Raw genomic sequence first — 18672 nt, forward strand, 5'->3', positions numbered from 1 at the left:
TGGCCATCTACGAAGTAAAGAAAGATTTGTTCTTAAAGAAAGATTTCCCCTGGGTTAAGGGACTATGCCAGTAGCAAAGGAGAAAGAGCCAGAACTCCCTTCATTCAAACCCACCATCACCACCTCTATATTATACATTATTTAGCTTCTGTGAGCGTCGATAAAGTAGGAATAGTCAAGATAATTAAACAGGATAACATGTTAGTTGCCTTGCATGTGGCCAGTACTCTACCCATGACAGCTATCAGATATATATGTGGGGCTTCCTACCGCCTGAATTCCTGGGAGTTGCTTGAATCCCTATTTATATCTATTTTCCACCTACAGTCCATCTAATACAGTGCTCCAATATGCCCGAGCTGTGAGGTCCATCCACAGCCTCCCTTGCTGTGTTTCTGAAGTGAACATAACCTCTTTACAACTTTTGAGGCTTTCCATAACTAGTCTCTAAGACAAACCAGGAAAGACTAACCAAAGCAAACCCACACTTAAAAAAAAAAAGAGAGAGAGAGAGGTAACAAAGTTATAAGAAAATCTCTGGAATTCTTGATCTCCATTGTCCCAGAATGTTACTGAAATGCAAATAGATCACAGCAGTTTGCCCGTTACAACCCTGGCTTAGAACACCACTTGAGAATCATTGTGTAAATAGAAGTGGGGTTTCTGTGCACAGTGCAAACAGACCAGCCTCCTCTGTTAGAGTAGAAATGTGTGTGCCTGGTATGAAAAGAAGGATTCCCATGGCCATGGCCAGGGACAGGTCATTGACAGGAGGCAGGTGCAGCCTCAAGGAGAAGGAAAGAATACCAGCATTTTCTTAGACCCAAGTCCAAGCCAGTTCTGAACTGGGTGCCTTCATCTGCATGTTCTCATTTAATCTTCACAACAGATTTGAGAAACTGTATTTTAAGGCCTCTGCTTTACAGGGAAGGAAACTAAGGCTCAGAAAAAATGTCACCTGCAGGAATACATTAGGGATGCTCTTAGGCAGGCATCCACATGTCTAGAAGGAAAGACTTTTGGAGATGTGGAAACATAGAAGAGAAATTTTTATTTCAGGTTATGGAAATGAAAAGGAGTTAAAGGAACCTAAACTAGGGATTTTAAAGGCAGGAAAATAGGCATAACATAGATGTAGAGCTTCAGTGAAGACTTGGGAAATCTGAGAACAGAGAGAGATTTAAATCACAGCAAGTAAACTTCAGATTCTAGGTCAGTGTTAACCATCCTCCCAACCACTCAGGGCTTCTCATTGGCCCTCCACAATCTTGTAACTTCTCTCCTCCTTCTCTTTTCTTTCCCTTTCTTCTGTCTTCAGCTCTGGAAGCAAAATCAGACTCTTCTCCTATTTAGCCGTATCTCAGTTTAGTTTTTATCCCTGGTTTCTGCTCACCCCAGGCCTCAGGGTCCCACCTCCCAGCCCACGCAGTTTATCTAAGTAGTTTCACAGAGAGAGTTTGCTTTCCAAAAAGAGTTGCTATATAGCTAGTAGATGAAACTTTTTTCACGTGGTTACAGGAACAAAAGAAGAAAGAAAAGAACTTAGACCATTTGTGTGAGGAAACAGTAAAACCTTGTCTTGGAAGGAGCAAGGGGACATCACAGTATCCTGAAAAGACGTCTCTAGCAGGAAGTCCTCTCTCTACCATCCTGGAGAAATCACTTCCCCTCCTGGGACTTGGTTCTTCATCCTTGAAGCAAGGGGCTGGGGCTCCCAGAGCCTTTCCTGCTGTCCAGGGATTCTCAAGAGACTGTGTTTATGAATATATGCCTTGCCTCCATCCCTGTCCCTATTAAAAATATCACAGAGAAAACCTTCCCAAAGGCATTATTTCTTTTTAATTTTTAACTGAGAGGGTGATAGTGTTGTGTTGTCTTTGTTTTGACTGGGTGGGAGAGTTGGTTGTGCAACTTAGGAAAAGTAGAAAGATGTTTTGACTGGGAGAATTGGTTGTGCAACTTGGGAAAAGTAGAAAGAACTTGGAGTAAACAAAAAGTGATCTAGAAAGTCAAATAATCCCAGATGGCCCAGGAATCACCTGAGGATGCTATTCAAATGTAGACTCCTATTCATTAAGCCTGCATTGGGGCCCAAGGTTTCTAATGAGCTCTCAGATGATGCCTAAGCTGCTGGTCCATGGACCACACTTTGTATAGCAGTGGGGCTAGAGAAGGTCAAATAGTGCTTATTATTCTTGATTTTTAAAAAAGAAAATCAAAACAGTGGAGTGAAAAATATAGTTTGGAAGGATTCCCATCCAAAAAACTAAAATTAAAAAATGTTTAGCATTCTAGAGGAAAGTTCCAGTGAAAGAGGGAGAGAGAATTAATAGGACTAAATTTAATGAATGAAGTAGCAATTATCAAGATGTACACTCAGACCCTTGCTATAAGATGACTCCATCAAAGGCCTACTTCCCTGGGAAATCTTTTGCCTGAAACAGGCAACACTACTAAGCTTCCCGGTTCCAAAGCCATGGACCTCCAAGTCTTCCTTACTTCACCATGCTAGACCATCCTCTTCAGTCCATTGGTCATTCCTCTACCCTAACGTCGGTGTACCCTTGCTCTCCTTTCTAATTCCATCTCTCTGGTCCAGGCCTCCATCCCTCTGTGCGCATCTTAACATAGATGTCTTTGTGCTTCTCAGTCTCTAGTCTCTTCCATCTCTAGTCCACTGCCTGTGTCTGCCAAGCATCTTAGGAAAATAGCATTTTGGCATGCCCTTCCCCGACTCAAGAGTCTTGGGATTGGAGCCCTCGTGCTTTGGTAGCCAAGCCTTTCCTCTCATCTCCCGCCACTCAGCCACCCACCCACCCACCCACCCAGGCAATCTTCTCAACCATCCCTGAAGAGATCACCCAGTGACATCAAAAAAGCCCACGTAATCCCCAAAGTTTAACTCACACAGATTTTTAAGCATTTTCTTGAACATTCTGGAAATAAGAGGCCTGAATATTCCACCCACATTTTTAAATGTTCCACCAAAACATCTCGAGAAACGAACATCATATCTTAACAACATGGCAGAAAGTTGCACATAAGAGCACGAGAAATATATGGTCACCCTGGATTTCTGAGTCCACCCTTCTTGTGTTTCTCAACTATCATTCCTGTTAACGTGTAACCACTGTTTCATGTCCCTACACTCGTTGTTTATGTGAGTACCCTTTTACAGAGGCTTATAGGTGCCATCTTGTGGAGGAAAATGCAAACAGGCAGGTCTAGAGATAGGCCGTGAGTGAAGGAAATGACAAGTTCGAGCACAAGACTCCCTTGTTGCCTTCCGGTCCCCGGATTCACCCTCCGAGGGTCTTCTGGTTGGACGCCACCTGTGGATCCAGACTGTCTGCACCCAGGAGACCGTGTAAACTGGGCCAGTGTGCAGACAGCCTCCATCCTAGAGCACAGTTCATCCGCCCAACTCACTATTGCCTTTTTGCTGGTAATCTGGCTTCCAGAACTTTGCCCTGTAGCGTGTAGACAAGCATCTCTCTGTTCCTTTCTGCAAGAAACTTCCTAGTCCTGACCCCTTGGCAGCCCAGACCACAGCTCCTAACAGACCTGTCCCTCCTGGAGCCCTACAGAGTTAAGATAGAATCTAACCAGATATTTTAAACAGAGACTTTACCAGTCAGCCTTACATTTTAAAAGTAAAGTGGAAGTCCAGAGGTTTCTACTATTCTGTATGGACACCTTACTTTTATAATAGAGCAGTTGTCCTTGTCATAATTCTTTCATGCTCCCTTCCCCCATTTCAGTCCAGGAGGGAGGAAGATGGTGAAAGTGAAGCATTGAATTTTGGAGTTTGGAATACCCCCACTCTCCAGGGAAAGAGGACCCTAGTAGGAAGAGGGGTGGTGACTCTCTTATCGCATACCAAATGTTTCCCTCTCAGGACCCCTTCCCTCAGATCTGTAAACATTGGTGCACTTGATTCTCACCCAGTTTTATCCTAGGAGAGCGCCAACATTTTCTTCCAGTGGAATTGCTTGATAAGGTGCTATTCTCTAATGAAATAAGATGAGGTACTGAAAAGGGACGGCCATAAGCTTGATTAAAACCAGCTTGCCAGTTTCACAATTGCCTTCATTAAGGAAGTCAAAATACCTTTTATCCCATGGACCATTTCATCCCTTCAAATGAATGACACTCTCAGTTTGTTTCCCGTTGATTCCTGTTTCCAATTTAATTTTGTCTACATGAAGTAAATTCCTCTGACTTTAGACATGGCAGGATTCTTCACATCAGGGCTGTATCTTTTTTCACTTTTCTCTAGAAAAAATTTAGCACGACAAGAGACTTAGAGATGATCCAGTTCTAGAAGCAAGTTGGTTCCTAGAACTTTGATCTCTTGATTCCTCAACCAGCTGCTCCTTCATTCAACAAACACTTACTATGCACCTACTATATGCCAGGCACTCTGCTCTTTCCAGTACATAACCTGCTCATATTGAAGTTCAGCCAAAAGGCAAGCTTCAAGGGCACTAGAAGGCTACTGGCTAGCCTGGTGGCAGTGGGGAAGTGTTTTTTAAAACTGGATAACTAAGTATTCTTTGCTCATTAGCTTCTGATATTTACAGATGACTGTTTTTGCACTTCTATGAACTTGCTATTGTTTTAAAGCTTTTTTCCCGGGAATCTGTGCTCCTAGGTATCCTGTGAGCTGTGGAATAAACTAGAGCACTGCTTCTTAACCTGGGGGTGCTTTTGTTCCCAAGGGGACATTTAGCAATGTCTGGAGACATTTCTGCTTGTCATACTGAGGGGGAGGGTTGCTACTGGCATTGAGTGGGTAGAAGCCAGAACTATCTGGGCCAGATTGGTACTAGAGCTACAGTGGAGAAACCGTGGCCGTGAGGAAGAAGAGCCGGCAGGAAGGTGAGGCGCTGGGCATCCAAACCCTGCCATCCCCTCTTCAGCCAGAATGGTTCTGTTTTGCTGACTCTATGTATTGGAGTTCTCTCTGTTTCTGTGTAAGGTTTTGTTTGAAAAGCATGTGTTTTCTGCTTAAAGAGAAAAGAGAACGACTGAGGTAGAAGGTAGCTCTTTGCCTTCCGTTTTACAGTGGAGACACACTGGGACAAGTCAGGTGGGTGGCAGCAGGATGAGGTTCCCGTCGGGGGTGGACTGCAGCCTTCAGCCTGAGCCTGCATCTTGTCACGCAGGGCCCAGCTTGCCTCCTTCTGAACGTACACACACCATGTTGAAAGATGGCATCATGTCTGCCTTTTGATTTACACCAGGGGTTGGCTTCTTTTTTTTTTTTCTTTCTGTAAATCACTAAGTCATAAGGATTTTAGGCTTCGTGGGCCATACTATCTCTGGCACAACCACTCAGCCCTGCTGTTGTAACACAAAAGCAGCCCTGGACAGTAAGTAAACTAATGGACATGCTTGTGTTACAATAAATCTTTATTTGTAAAAGCAGGTGGGGGACCAGACATGGCCTGTGGGCAGTAGTTTGCTGACCCCTGGTTTGGACCGTAAGTAGGAACCATGTTGGTTTTACCTTCATGTCTCCCCTGCCCAACACTGCACTGGCACATGGTACGGGTTCCTTGGGAAACGTTAGGCGAACTATATTGAGGGTCAATCACGTGAGTACAAGTGCTAGAAGATTTTAATGAGAAAACAAATGGAAAAAGAGCCATCCAGTATTTCCCAGAGAATTTCTGTGTATTGTTTAACTACTTCCCTATGTTGGATATTTAGGATGTTTCCATTTTTTTATTAATAATAATGCTGTGTATGTTCATTGCAGCACTATGTACAATAGCCAGGACATGGAAGCAACCTAAATGTCCATCAACAGGTGAATGGATAAAGAAGATGTGGCACATATATACAATGGAATATTACTCAGCCATAAAAAGGAACGAAATTGAGTTATTTGTAGTGAGGTGGATGGACCTAGAGTCTATCAGCAAAGTAAGCCAGAAGGAGAAAAACAAATGCCATATGCTAACTCATATATGTGGACTCTAAAAAATGGTACTGATGAACCCAGTGACAGGGCAAGAATAAAGATGCAGATGTAGAGAATGCACTTGAGACACAGGGTGGGGGACACAGGGGAAGCTGGGACAAAGTGAGAGAGTAACATTGGCGTATATACACTACCACATGTAAAATAGCTAGTGGGAAGCTGCTGCATAACACAGGGAGATCAACTCGATGATGGGTGATGACTTAAAGAATTGGGAAAGGGAGCGTGGGAAGAAGTTGAGAGAGGGAGGGGATATGGGGATATATGTATAAATACAGCTGATTCACTTTGTTGTGTAGCAAAAACTGGCACAATAGTGTAAAGCAATTAAATTCCATTAAAGAGCTTAAAAAAAAACCATTAGGTATAAAATAAGCTACAAGGATATATTGTTCAACATGGGAATATAGCCAATATTTTATAATAACTGTAAATGGATATACTCTTTCAAAATTTTGAATCACTATATCATATACCTGTAATATTGTGCCCCGATTATACTTCAGTAAAAAAACAAACAACCTAGTAATAATAATAATAATACTGTGATGAGCTTTTCATAGAGAAATTGTTGGCCTCATTTCTTATAATCTCCTTAGCATAAATTCCTAGAATACTGGATATATACCCAATATATACTGGGTCAAACAGTATATGTTGCTAAATAGCTTTCCGGAAAGGTGGTATTGATCTACATTCCTGACCATAATAAGAGGGAGATATTTATCATAGGCAAAGGATTTCTTTCAACAGGATGTCATAAATAAAACTTTTGGCATCCATATGTATTTCCACGAATTAGCTCACCGTAAATAGAAGTAAATTGGTGTTAGCAACTAATCATTTTAATAATAATGTTCTCCCACGCTGTTGGGAGAACCTGGTTAGTAAGGCACATTGTTTTACCTGTCGGTGTCGTCTAGCCAACCAGCTGAGGTTACCCTCTCTGGTGTGTTTACTGAGCACACACAGAAACATCTGCTTCCCATTAGGGAATCAGAAGCTCCACTATCTGCATGCCTGGCACCAGCCTACCCTGATGTACGGAGGCCTCCTCCCTCTGAAATTCACCACCAAATATGTCATCCAGATTGCTCATTTCCCACAGGAAATTTCATTTAGGTTAATTTTGGCACACAACTGAGGGCAATTCTTGAGCAATTTCTCCTGTGATGGCTTGCAACACGTAAAATTTTCCTACAACATGTTGCAAAAATCACTGGAAGAAAATAAGGATATCTGATAGTTGTCCAATTGCCTTTGTAACAACAAGAAATATCTCTTTTGAACCACAGTACATGGTGAGCAAAACAACAAAAGAGAGAGAGAGAGATGAAATAAAGATAGATCAGGGACCAGATGTTTGTTCTGTCCTTTTTCATTTGATGCTATCAGAGCAGTAAGCGTGCCAAGGAGCCATGTAAGGTGTCTTACCTTTATGGTGAACTTGCCTTTTCCTTAGCCCTTGAGACTTTTCTGAATTTCTCCAAATGAAGAAGAGAATATCTGCAACTGAGAAATAATAGAAAGTGTTATAGAAATAGGAGTGAGTCTGAGAGCTTATATGAGGATAGGATTTACTTTAAAATGGATAGATTCCAGATGAAACCACATCTGTGAAGACAATGATAAACCCAGCGTTTCCTGAGAGGCCACCCTCTCACAGCATCCTGCTGCATGCCTTCCATGTTTACCTCATCCAATCCTCCCAATAGTGCTATGAGGTACCACCCCAGCCATAGATAAACTGAAGCTCAAAATGGCTAATTAACAGGTCCAATGATGCAGCCCTCATAAGTGGCAGAGCCAGCACAGGACCCAGGTCCAGCAGGCTCCAGTGTCACCTTAAATGCCCACTGATGGCACTTTGGTGGTGCCTCTGAAAGAGTTTAGAGATGTAGACCAGCACTATCAAGTCAACCCCATCGGAGACCAATTGACCAGACTCCTGATATGCAAACCAGAATTCAAGTCAGACTCATTTCTGAGCACTGTCCCCTGAAAGATCTGGATGGTGGTGGAAATGTTTAAGGCGCCAAGCCCAGAGAGAAGCAACCCACCCAGCATCACACATAAGTCAGGGACTGAGCCAGGACTATGCTCCAGGTTTCCTGATTCCCCTTCCAACATTCTTTCCATCATGCTGAACTGCTTTTCCTGCTAAATGACATCAGCTCCACTTATCAATTTACACAGCCATGTTTTGGAGGAGAACACCAGCTGCTTTAAAGAAAGGAACAAAGCACATGAATCTATACATGTGATAAAATTTTGTAGACCGATACACCAAGAAAAAGTGCATGTAAAAAAATGACAAAATCCAAATAAGGTTTATTCTTGACTTAATATGTTATATCAATGTCCATGATATATATGATTTTGACAATGTGCTGTGCTTATGTGAGATGTTGTCACTGGGGGAGCCTGGGTGATGGGTCACTGAAGCACTCTGTACTGTTTTTGTAACTTCTTGTGAGACAAACTATTTCAAAATAAAAAGTTCTAACAATAAGAAAGTAATGTGATGGGAACATGAGCTAAACTATTTATTCACTTACTGGGTTTATAATGTTAAAACAGTCAGCATGAGAGAGATACCTAATGTGCTTGGTGCTTCACCGTGTTGAAAGAGGAGAGTGCCAGAGTTGCTTCTGGACCAAGCTCTCACCGTCACTATAGTAACAGTGCCTTGAACTTGCTCCTCTGCACCTAGGTCAGGCCACCATCCACTCCTTCAACAGAGCTAGAACCCTCAGTGTGACCTCTGATCCTTTGGAGGGGGGCAGTTTTTGCATAATGGTTATAAGCATGGCATTTGGATTCAAAACCAGCCCCACCTCTCATCAGCAGCACAGCTTTGGGCTAGTTCCCTAACCTCTCTTTTAAGTCTTAGTTTCCTAGTTTTTCAACAATAGCACAAATTGCTTTTAAGATTAAATGAGACAACTACATATTCAGGGGATCTGGAACATAACAAAGACTAAATGTCAGGTATGATGTTGTTGAGGGGGAGGAGGAGGAGGACGAGGGTTTGAGTTCCCTTCTTCCTCACAAAGCCCTGTCCATTTTGCTTCCTAAGCATCTCTCAAATCCTCTTCATGGCATCCCTCTTCCCCTAGTTCACACTGGGATGTTGCCACATTCTCCAGACTTATGCATCCCATTGTTAATTATCAGCTCTAAGAGAGAGCTGATCGGGCCCAGCATGACACAGAGAATGCAAGGACTCCTCATTGCCTAATAGCGTGTGATTTTCTGCATGTGTGTCTGATCACCCCTGTTAGATTCAAATTCCCACAGTCAAGACCCGTGTCAGATCCAGGCTGGGATTTCCAGATTTTGCTGGGTGCAGTCAGTCAACAACATCAGTGATAAAAATGTGTGTTTACATGTTTAGATCTTGTCCTTCAGATTCTAGCCCAAAGGTCGCCTCCTTAGCCATGCCCTGCCTGGACTCCACGTCCAAATTTTCTCTCATTATATCATCTGATCCTCATAATAGCTCCATGCAGGAGAAGAGACAGTTGTGAGATGTGTAATTTGCCTGTGGCCTCAGTGCTAAAAATAAAGGTCTTGAAAGCACGTCTTCTGCCCAGTTCATGTTATGAGGTTGTCCCTCTTGCTTTGTGAACTACATGTGGGACATTTAGCAACTCCATGGCAACCAAGCCTCTCGGAGACCCTGGGTAGCCACTAGAACACTAGAAGGATGCTCCGTTAGCCTCTTGTCATCCCTCAAGGAAGGTTCACACACCCCTTGTTCTGACTTCCCTCTTAAGGAGTGAACCCTGGGCGCTCAGAGTCCAGAGATGGGCTCTGAGGAGGCAGGATGTTACCTTCAGTTCTTGGCATCACTTTTGCAGCCACATGCATCACTGAAGCCAACCTCCAGGCTATTGGACATCTACCAGGAAAAACTCCTGCACCCCTCCCTCCCTCCCCACTTCTAGATTCATCTGGAGTGGCTGTGCGGTGCAGGAAAACCGGGGGGGAGGGGGGAATCCATTGGACTGTGCAGAGCATTTTAATATAATTTCTGATTTACAAGATAAAATGGTATTTTGTCTGTGTCTGTGGTTGTCTGAAGCGATCCACGGCTGTAATTTCCTTGTGATAGTCCCATTCTAACTGGGCTGGGGGCTGAGGTTTGATGCAATGTCAGTCCCAGTCTTCAGAGGTGCTTGTTCATTCCTGAAATATCTGATACACACCATTGACAAGAGAAAGACTCGCTAGACTGCCTGCTCTCCCCGCTGTAAGACCCACTCCTCACTACAGCCAGCGTTATCATCTGAAAAACTAATCTGAGGATGGCCCTCACCTTCTTCAGACACCCAGCGGTTGTTGATATGATAGAGTAAAATTCCGATTCTTCCCCCAGCAAAATGAGATCCTTAACAAATTCAGCTAAATTCTCTAGCCTCCTTTCATCCCTCCCAGCAAACCTACGCTTCAACCATGTCTGTCTGTGAGCATGCTTTCCTACTTCCTCAGTGTTCTTTCCTACTTCTGTGCCTTGGTACACATTGTCCCCTTTACTTGGAGTGCCCCCAGGGAATGAGCTCCACCTGGGATAAGTTGAGTCCAGAGGTAGCAAGAATGGACCATATGGCGGGAAAGGGGGGAAGGTGAGATTTTGCTAGACATGGCAGGAAGTGAGCGCTACTAGCTTTTCTGTTCATCTTCCCCAGCAGTGACAATCAGAGGCATCTCCTTCATTCAGTTAGAATCTTTCTTTAACAGCATGGGATCTACTTTCCCAAACATCTGCTGATGGTGGCCTTTTTTGTTTGTTTGTTTGTTTCAAAGCAAAGGAGAACCCAGAGCAAGGGTGCGAGCTAGAAACCACGCACGGAAAGCATTTTCCTTATTTTTCTGCTAAAATTTGCATGGAGCAAGGGCATGAAAATACTTGAGGGAGGAGAAATACATAGCAGACATGACATTTTGAAAGGCTAATTGCATGTGGAGGAACATATTGAGATGATGTTCTGTTATTGCCATAAATAATGTTTTACAGAGAAGCCGTTTGTGAAGAGAGACCAGTTATAGTTGATAGACTAATGTGCATTCAGGAATATGGAAGTGATAATGCAGATGTACGGTGCCTGCAGAAAGGTGTCCGTCAGACGTGAAGTCGGAGGGGAAAGGATGAACACCTTTTGATTTGACTCTGCCTGTAGGACTTGACCTGTAGGACCCACGTGAACAGACCCAGGATTGTTTAACAAAATCAAAAGCGGACTTCGAATGGTTTGCTGACCACTTTGCCCCTGAGGTGCAGTCTGACGATTGCTCTTAGAATTCCAGCACCAATACAAGCCTGTGATTCAGCAAACATGAGTCTCAAGTTGTAGAATACCATTCTGATTTCAAGTATCATTTCCTGTCCCCATAACCCAGTGAAATAATCCTGTCATCCCAATATTTCATTGTCCAAACTACAATCAGCTCACTTCTATCCGCTCATAGAAGCGTGACAGAATCTTCTCTGTTCAGACCACATGTCCCAACTTTATTATTTTTTAAATTTGTATTAGTTAATTTTTTTAAAGAATTTTGTTGAGATATAATTGGCAGACAATAAACTGCGTATATTTACAGGGTACAATTTGATTTTTTTTTTTCCTATTAGTAATGTCTGTATGGCAATCCCAATCTGCCAATTCATCTCAACCGGTTTGCAAGGCAGAAATAGAGACACAGAAATAGAGAGCAAACATATGGACACCAAGGGGGGAAAGCAGGGTTGGGGGGTGTTGGGGTGGGATGAATTGGGAGATTGGGATTGCCACATGTTCCAACTTTAAATTCAGGATACAGGAACATGAGTTCTATGGACTCAGCTGCAGACGTGGAAAAGGATTCTGTGAAGATCGTTCCATTCTGTCCTAAGGTTTAATTGCCCTAAAAGATACATGAATAGAGAGGGGGCAGTTGAAGCTTTTTGATTTATCTTTTTGATCTTGGGCTGAATAATGGGAAGATTCTTTAGGGAAGGAAATGCAGGGAGGTCAGAGTCCCTTTAAACCCTGATGAGACTGCCTGTCATTTAGACGGGTCCCGTCATTTAGATGCATGTCATTCAGTTTGCTGATGTTTCTGGTCCTTGCTTCCCTGTATCCTTCTGCCCTGGAAAAAATGCTTTAAAGGAGCCAAGCGAAAGTCCTAACTGCTCAGCTTTTCAGAGTCACAGTGACTAGTGGGGACCCAGATCTCAACCAATTTGATTTAATTTCCTAGGAAACAGGGCCTGAGAACACTGCTTTTGGGAGTACTTGGCTAAGTGTTTGTATCATCTGTCATTTAGGACGGAAGACTTGGAGACAAGCCCCAGTTTTAGGTGCGGTGCTTATCATGGTCCCAAAAAAACTTCTTTATATAAAAATCCAGCCTCTCCTCTCCCAGAGTCCAATAGGGGGATGGGCTTTCAGGACAATTTCACTGCCCAACCTGTGTAAATAAATGTCCGGCCCCCACACCCTCCTTATTCATTTTCTCTGCGTTTTTTTCACTCCTGATCACTTACCATCACCAAGTGCGTTCTGTTTGACTACTTGTTTACTATCTGTGGCCCCCACCTGGCCCCTAGAATGTATATTTCATGCATACCTAGAAAGGAAGTTCTTTGCCCAGAGTCCCTGCTCTGTGAAAATCTGCTGAGTGAAGGGAAGTGTGACCTTGCTCATTTACGGAAGCTGGATTGGGTCAGGAGGAAGATCAGTTCAAGACCCAGCAATAGATCTCCAGTCATCCCCTGTCCCCTTCCTCCCTGAGATGCTCCTGGCATATGCTACAAGAGTCTCTTGTTTTCCACCTCTTTGCAGAGCATTGGCTGTGATGACTACCTAGGCTCCGACAAAGTCGTGGACAAATGCGGGGTGTGCGGAGGCGATAACACGGGCTGTCAGGTTGTGTCGGGTGTGTTTAAGCATGCCCTCACCAGCCTGGGCTACCACCGAGTTGTTGAGATTCCCCAAGGAGCCACAAAAATCAACATCACCGAGATGTACAAGAGCAACAACTATTTGGGTAAGCTTGGTCTTTTTCCAGAGGAAACCAGCTGTCACTACCAGATGATTTATTCCTTCCAGGATTGTGACACAGCAGTGTCGAGAGGTCCTCGGACATGTAGAAGGTGCCATGGGGGAATGCCAAAGCCCCACCTGGCATCCCCTTGAAATGAGATGGAGAAAGTAAAAAAGTCCTTCTTGCAAGGAAATGTTTATTACTATCTACATATTTAAACCAGCTTTTGTTCCTTCCAAGAGAAGCAAGGTTATGAAATCAGGAACAGCCTAAATCGTTTCTCTGAAATGGGGGAGGCTCTTTGAAAAGCCAAGAGGTCTGCCAGTCTTTTTCTGTTGGAATTTCAGGGGGGACAGGGCCAATTGTTGATCCTGTCCAGACTCTCACTCTGTGGGGGTCTAAAGCAAAAGCCATTTTTCTCTTCTTTCTTGCTTCATCAGGCTGGGGCAACAGTATGTGAGTGTCTTCGGAACAGATCGCTGCAGAACCCCTCGGCGATCATTTTGGGCAATATCATCAATACTAAAAAACCATTTTTAACCCACTTTCCCACAAAAAGAGGTCTTTGTCAATTCTCCCTTCTGCATTTCTGACTGATTTTATGCAAAGTAAATCAGGCCATCCAAGTTAATTTTTAGCAATTCTAATTCGTGGAAGCATGGACAAGTCAGTTAACAAAATAGTATAAGGAAAGCAATTTCTTAAAGTCATTTAATGAACAGCAATATACAATTTTATTTTTTATTTAACAGCAATTTACACAGCACAGACTGTGTGCCACGCACTAACCCTCTGAACAGCCCTAGGGGATAGGAGCTATTTCCCTCCCCATTTCATGCATAAGGAGACAGGCACAGGGCAATGGTGTGACTTGACAAGGTCACACAGCAAGGAAGAGGTGGAGCTGGGATTTGAACCCAGGCAGTCTATCTCCAACCATGGTAGTCTACCAAGAAATAACACCCATGAGCAGTTCTAGTACACCGTTGGCCATACCATGGTCAATGGCTGCAGCAACTGACAGATCATTAATTTTACAAATTTCGAGTACCAGGATCACCCCAGAAGATAACTCCAGACCCAAGAACTCCAGATTCTGCAGCTCTTCCTTCTATTCGTGGGCAAATGCATCCAGAATTAGCTTCAGTTGGTTTTATTGGTGGAAGGAGGAAGGGATGGCAGATGGGACTCTGAAACAAACCCAATGAAAGTGGAACGCTGTTACATTCGCTCTGGCAAACCCAGGACCCATCAAAGTGGCAATAAGCTAGTTTTCCCTGTGAGTGCTTGTGTGTTATTTTTATTTGCAAAAAAAGATGGTCTTTTGCCTCCTTTCTTTTGCACTATTCAAAGACATATCTTCATAAACATGCTGTTCCTAGAATGGAAAATGTTCTTCGAGGAATTATTTTAAGTGTGATTGTGTTCAAATGTGCCAGCAAACAATGCCACTTTCTGTGAGCTTCACACAGTTTTTAGTACTTTCCCTGGCTCAAATTAGTTTTATTCAGTATTTGAAGCCCTGCCTTCTGAAGGTCAAATAGATAACCTGGGTGAATATCCACCAGATGTCTGAAAAGAAACTGCTCTCAGAGCCTCAGTGTTTCCATCTAAAGACTGGGAATAAGAATTTTGACATTGTAAGTGTTCACGAGACTCCGTAGGAAAACAGATATTCGGACCCCATGGAGCCCCGGCACATTTTAGCAGTTGACGGATGTTCAGCCTCTTTCTTTTGTCTTAGAGAGCTTGTCAGTATGTCAAAGCTTCATGGGATACAGATGCCCTAATTCCCTGAAATTCCCTAAAAAAAAAGATGAAGAGGAGGCAGAGGAGGACAGAACTACCCAGAATCAATGGAATGATGATTCAGAAAATCATGTTCCACTTCCTCTGCTCAGTGACCAGTGGGGTGCGTGAGAAATCCAGGGTCTGTGACAGGATTACATGATGCCATGTAGGCAGAGTGGGGAGAGCAGAGACAGAAGAGCAGGTGAGAGTGAAAGGAGTTTCCAGAGGTGATGAACAGGGGCTTCTGTTTATGGCACTTAAGCATCACTTGGGATGTAGCATCACTCCGGAGGCTCTTTTTTCTTCTTCTTTCCTTTTATGATTGAGATTTAATTTGCCTACCATAAAATTCATTCTTTTAAAGTGCACAGTGGATGGGATGGTCTTTTTTCTCCTCACAGGTGTTCTCTTCACCTATTCCACTTACCCTACTGCATTTCCTGTTCTGTGAAGTCTATATATTTTAAAAGTTAAACTGCATGCAGTTGTTTGAGTTAGGTGTAAGCTATTAGAGTGCAGGTCTATCAAGCTATTTTTGAACTTTCCAATGAATATATTTCACATTATACATTTTCAAACATTGAAATATTTTCCAGAGATGGGGGGGAAGGGAGGTCCAAGAGGGAGGGGATATATGTATACATACAGCAGATTCACTTCATTGTGCAGCAGAAACTAACACATTATAAAGCAATTATACGCCAATTGAAGAATGAATGTAACAAAACAGAAACACACTTACAGATATAGAGAACAAACTATTGGTTCCCTGTGGGAAGAGGGAAGGGGGAGGGGCAAAATAGGGGTATGGGATCAAGAGATACAAACTACTATGTATAAAATAAAAAAGCAGCAAGGATATATTGTAGAGCACAGGGAATCTAGCCAATATTTTATAATCACTTTAAATGGAGTATAATCTGTAAAAATATTGAATCAGTATGTTGAACATTTGAAACATATAATATTGTAAATCAACTGTATTTCAATTTTAAAAAATCAAAAACTTCACAGAAGAAAGAGGCGTATATACCAAAAGCCTTGGCTAACATGTAAACAGGGATGGAGCATTTGACCTGTCTCTGCGTTTATGGCTTACTTTGGTTTGGCCATAAAGATCTGGACCTGCTGGCCTCAGATTCTGAAAGCCTGAGTTCTGGCCCTGGCCCTGCCATAACTCGCAAGGGGTACTGGCCCATGTGCAGCTGGGAGAACAGGCCAGCTCAGCACCTCATGATACTATCTTTCTGAGCAAAGCTGGAGAAATCATGACATTTAATGGTGCGCAGATTTCAGAAGATAGGATGTTTATCTGTCTCATTTTAGGTTGGAAACCAATGAAGTGCTACAGAATTGAGCTCCACTTTTCAGTGTTTATTTGAATTTTTCACATGCTCCAAAATATAGACTCGCTGGTAGATTATAGATTTCCATATCTTTTTTATTTTCACGGAAAATACTTTAGAACCAGTGTATCTATTGTAAACTATGTAGTCTCCTTTTCCACTTGAGTTATTCTGAACCCCGCTCTTTGGAAATAAAAAGTTAAATCTAATTTTATTAAAATGACTGACATTTTATATTACTTGCCTCTTCCTTAATAAGATGTTGTGAAATTATTTTAGCTGAAATATCAAAGTTTGGCATCGTTCAGCCAGCTCAGTTTACTAATGTCATTATGTAACAGTTAAGAAATCAGACATAAAAGCATACCAAGCAAAAATTGATTCTACAGGACATGTTCTACCTGCCAACATGTTACATTGTCATAGAGCCTTAGACTTAGAAGGGATTTTTTTGGAAGGTTTATAAGCTTTTAAAAATAAACTGGCAATACCTTTACTTTTAAACATGTTTTCTTAAAAGTTTTAAACAATGAAAGCGGTGGTCAGCATTTTAAAAATCAAGTATCACGGATCATCTGTAACTTGCAAACCTTTATTTAATTTATTAGTTGAGCAGCTTTCTATGTGGAAGAGACTAGAGTATTTAAATAATGTGATGGCTCATGTTTGTATGATGATTAATCCCAAAGATTTAGTCACATGCATTGTAAAAATTTTGAACAATACAGATGATATAGAGCAAAAAGATGAAATTCCTTTTCCATACCAACCTCATATTTGATCCACTGGTTTCAAGTGTAAAGACGGAGATAAAGGACCACTCTTAACAGTTCAGTGTATACCCCCTCCAGTCTTTTGTGGAAATACAAATAAATATATACTTTCTAAAATTGATGTTACTATACACTCTTTCTGCAATGTGCTTCTTTATTTTAATGTTATATCACGATATCTTTTCACAGCAATACATATACAGCTAATTCATTATTTTAGAGTAAAGAATGTTCCATACAACAGGTGTAACCTAATTTACATAAGCATTTTCTAGTATTGCAAATAATACTTTAGAGATGTGACTCAAGACGGCAGATATTTTCTTCCCTTCCTCCCAAGTTTCCATCAAAATGACACTAAAGAAATAAGAGAAGTTATAACCTACAACCATCAAGAAAATGGTGGGGGCGGGGATACATCTGTTACATGACTTTAACAAATTTCTGGAACGGATTCTCAAAAGTAGGTGGAAGAAAGTTCACTAATAGAGCAGAGGAAATCATAGCCTAGGTAGCAGAGGGGACTGTGATGAGGGGGGCTGACCTGCATGCAGAGCCCTCTGAGCCTGTGAGTCTGGGGGACAGCAGATAAAATGGAGGGTGGGAGGGGAGAAGGGAGCTGAAAAACAGGGAAATAGTGAAAAACCTTGTGTGAACAGGCACCCCCACACACACACACATTCAGTATGCCGGCGTTGACCTCATCCAGAAGGGCGTGGGTGAGAGGATTGGTGCTCCAAGACCGCAGTATTCATTCCAGAACTGGAGGGAGGAGCTGCTGAGTGATTGGTGCTCCATCTCCTAGAACCTGGCCTGTTAATAAGCTCAGCCAAAGTGTACAGAGTTCTCAGGCAGCCTTCCCATTGCTTTTGCCTTAAATATCAATGGATAATTGAAAATAACATGAATGGACAACCAAGGATCACTAGACATTTTTCTAAAGCCTATAGCATGAAAGAGAAAACCCAAGATAAATAACTGAAAAAGATGTTTCTAGAAGGAATAGAGCAAATTCTTCGAGAAGAAAACTTGAAGAAAACTTCTTTAACAAGTAATGCTTCCATGAATATCCTAATACGTGTATCCTTTCATACTTACATAAATATTTCTGTAGGATAGATTCCTAGAAATAGAATTTGTGGATCAAATGGAACGAACACTTAAAATTCTGAAAGACAAAGCAAAATTCCTCTCCACATTTACTTGTACCAATTTATACCCCCACCAAAAGTTCATGAAAGAACACTTTCTCCACACCTTTACCAACACTAAGTATTATGACTGTACTTAATTTTTAGTATATCTTTTAAATTTACATTTCCCTGACTGCTCATTTTTGTTATTTGTACTCCTTCTATGAATTTGCTCTGAATTGTTTGTAGTTTTCTTGCTGATTGTAAGAACTCATATATGTTGTGATAATAACCATTCTCTTCGTGTATGTTTGTTAGTCTTTATCTTGTGTTTCAACTCTGCTTGTGATATCTATTGCTCTGTGGAGGAAATTTCAGTCTTTTTTAGTCACATCTATCAATCATCTTTTTATGGCTAGTGGATTCTGTCTTACATAGGAAGACCTGCCCACCTCCAACATTATAAAATTATTCTGTAATATTTTCTCCTGTTACCTTTAAAATCTCTTTTTATATTTAAATGTTTAATCCATCTGGAACTAATTTTTGTGTACAGTGTGAGGTAGGGATCTGTCTTTTTCCAAGCAGATATGCAGTTGTGCCTAATACTG

The 18672-nt window shown here is 42.0% G+C and overlaps 1 protein-coding gene across 4 annotated transcripts in view; it reads left to right on the forward strand.

Annotated features, from left to right (window-relative positions):
* The window catches only part of THSD4 (thrombospondin type 1 domain containing 4), a 565916-nt gene that overhangs the window by 459705 nt on the left and 87539 nt on the right, over positions 1–18672 (forward strand). For all 4 annotated transcript variants that reach the window (XM_057723173.1, XM_057723172.1, XM_057723174.1 and 1 more), the window contains one exon: positions 12817–13021. In XM_057723173.1, the coding sequence (XP_057579156.1) occupies positions 12817–13021 (205 nt within the window). The remainder of the gene's footprint in view (positions 1–12816; positions 13022–18672) is intronic.

Source organism: Hippopotamus amphibius, chromosome 2, assembly GCF_030028045.1.
Source record: "Hippopotamus amphibius kiboko isolate mHipAmp2 chromosome 2, mHipAmp2.hap2, whole genome shotgun sequence".
NCBI lineage: Eukaryota > Metazoa > Chordata > Mammalia > Artiodactyla > Hippopotamidae > Hippopotamus > Hippopotamus amphibius.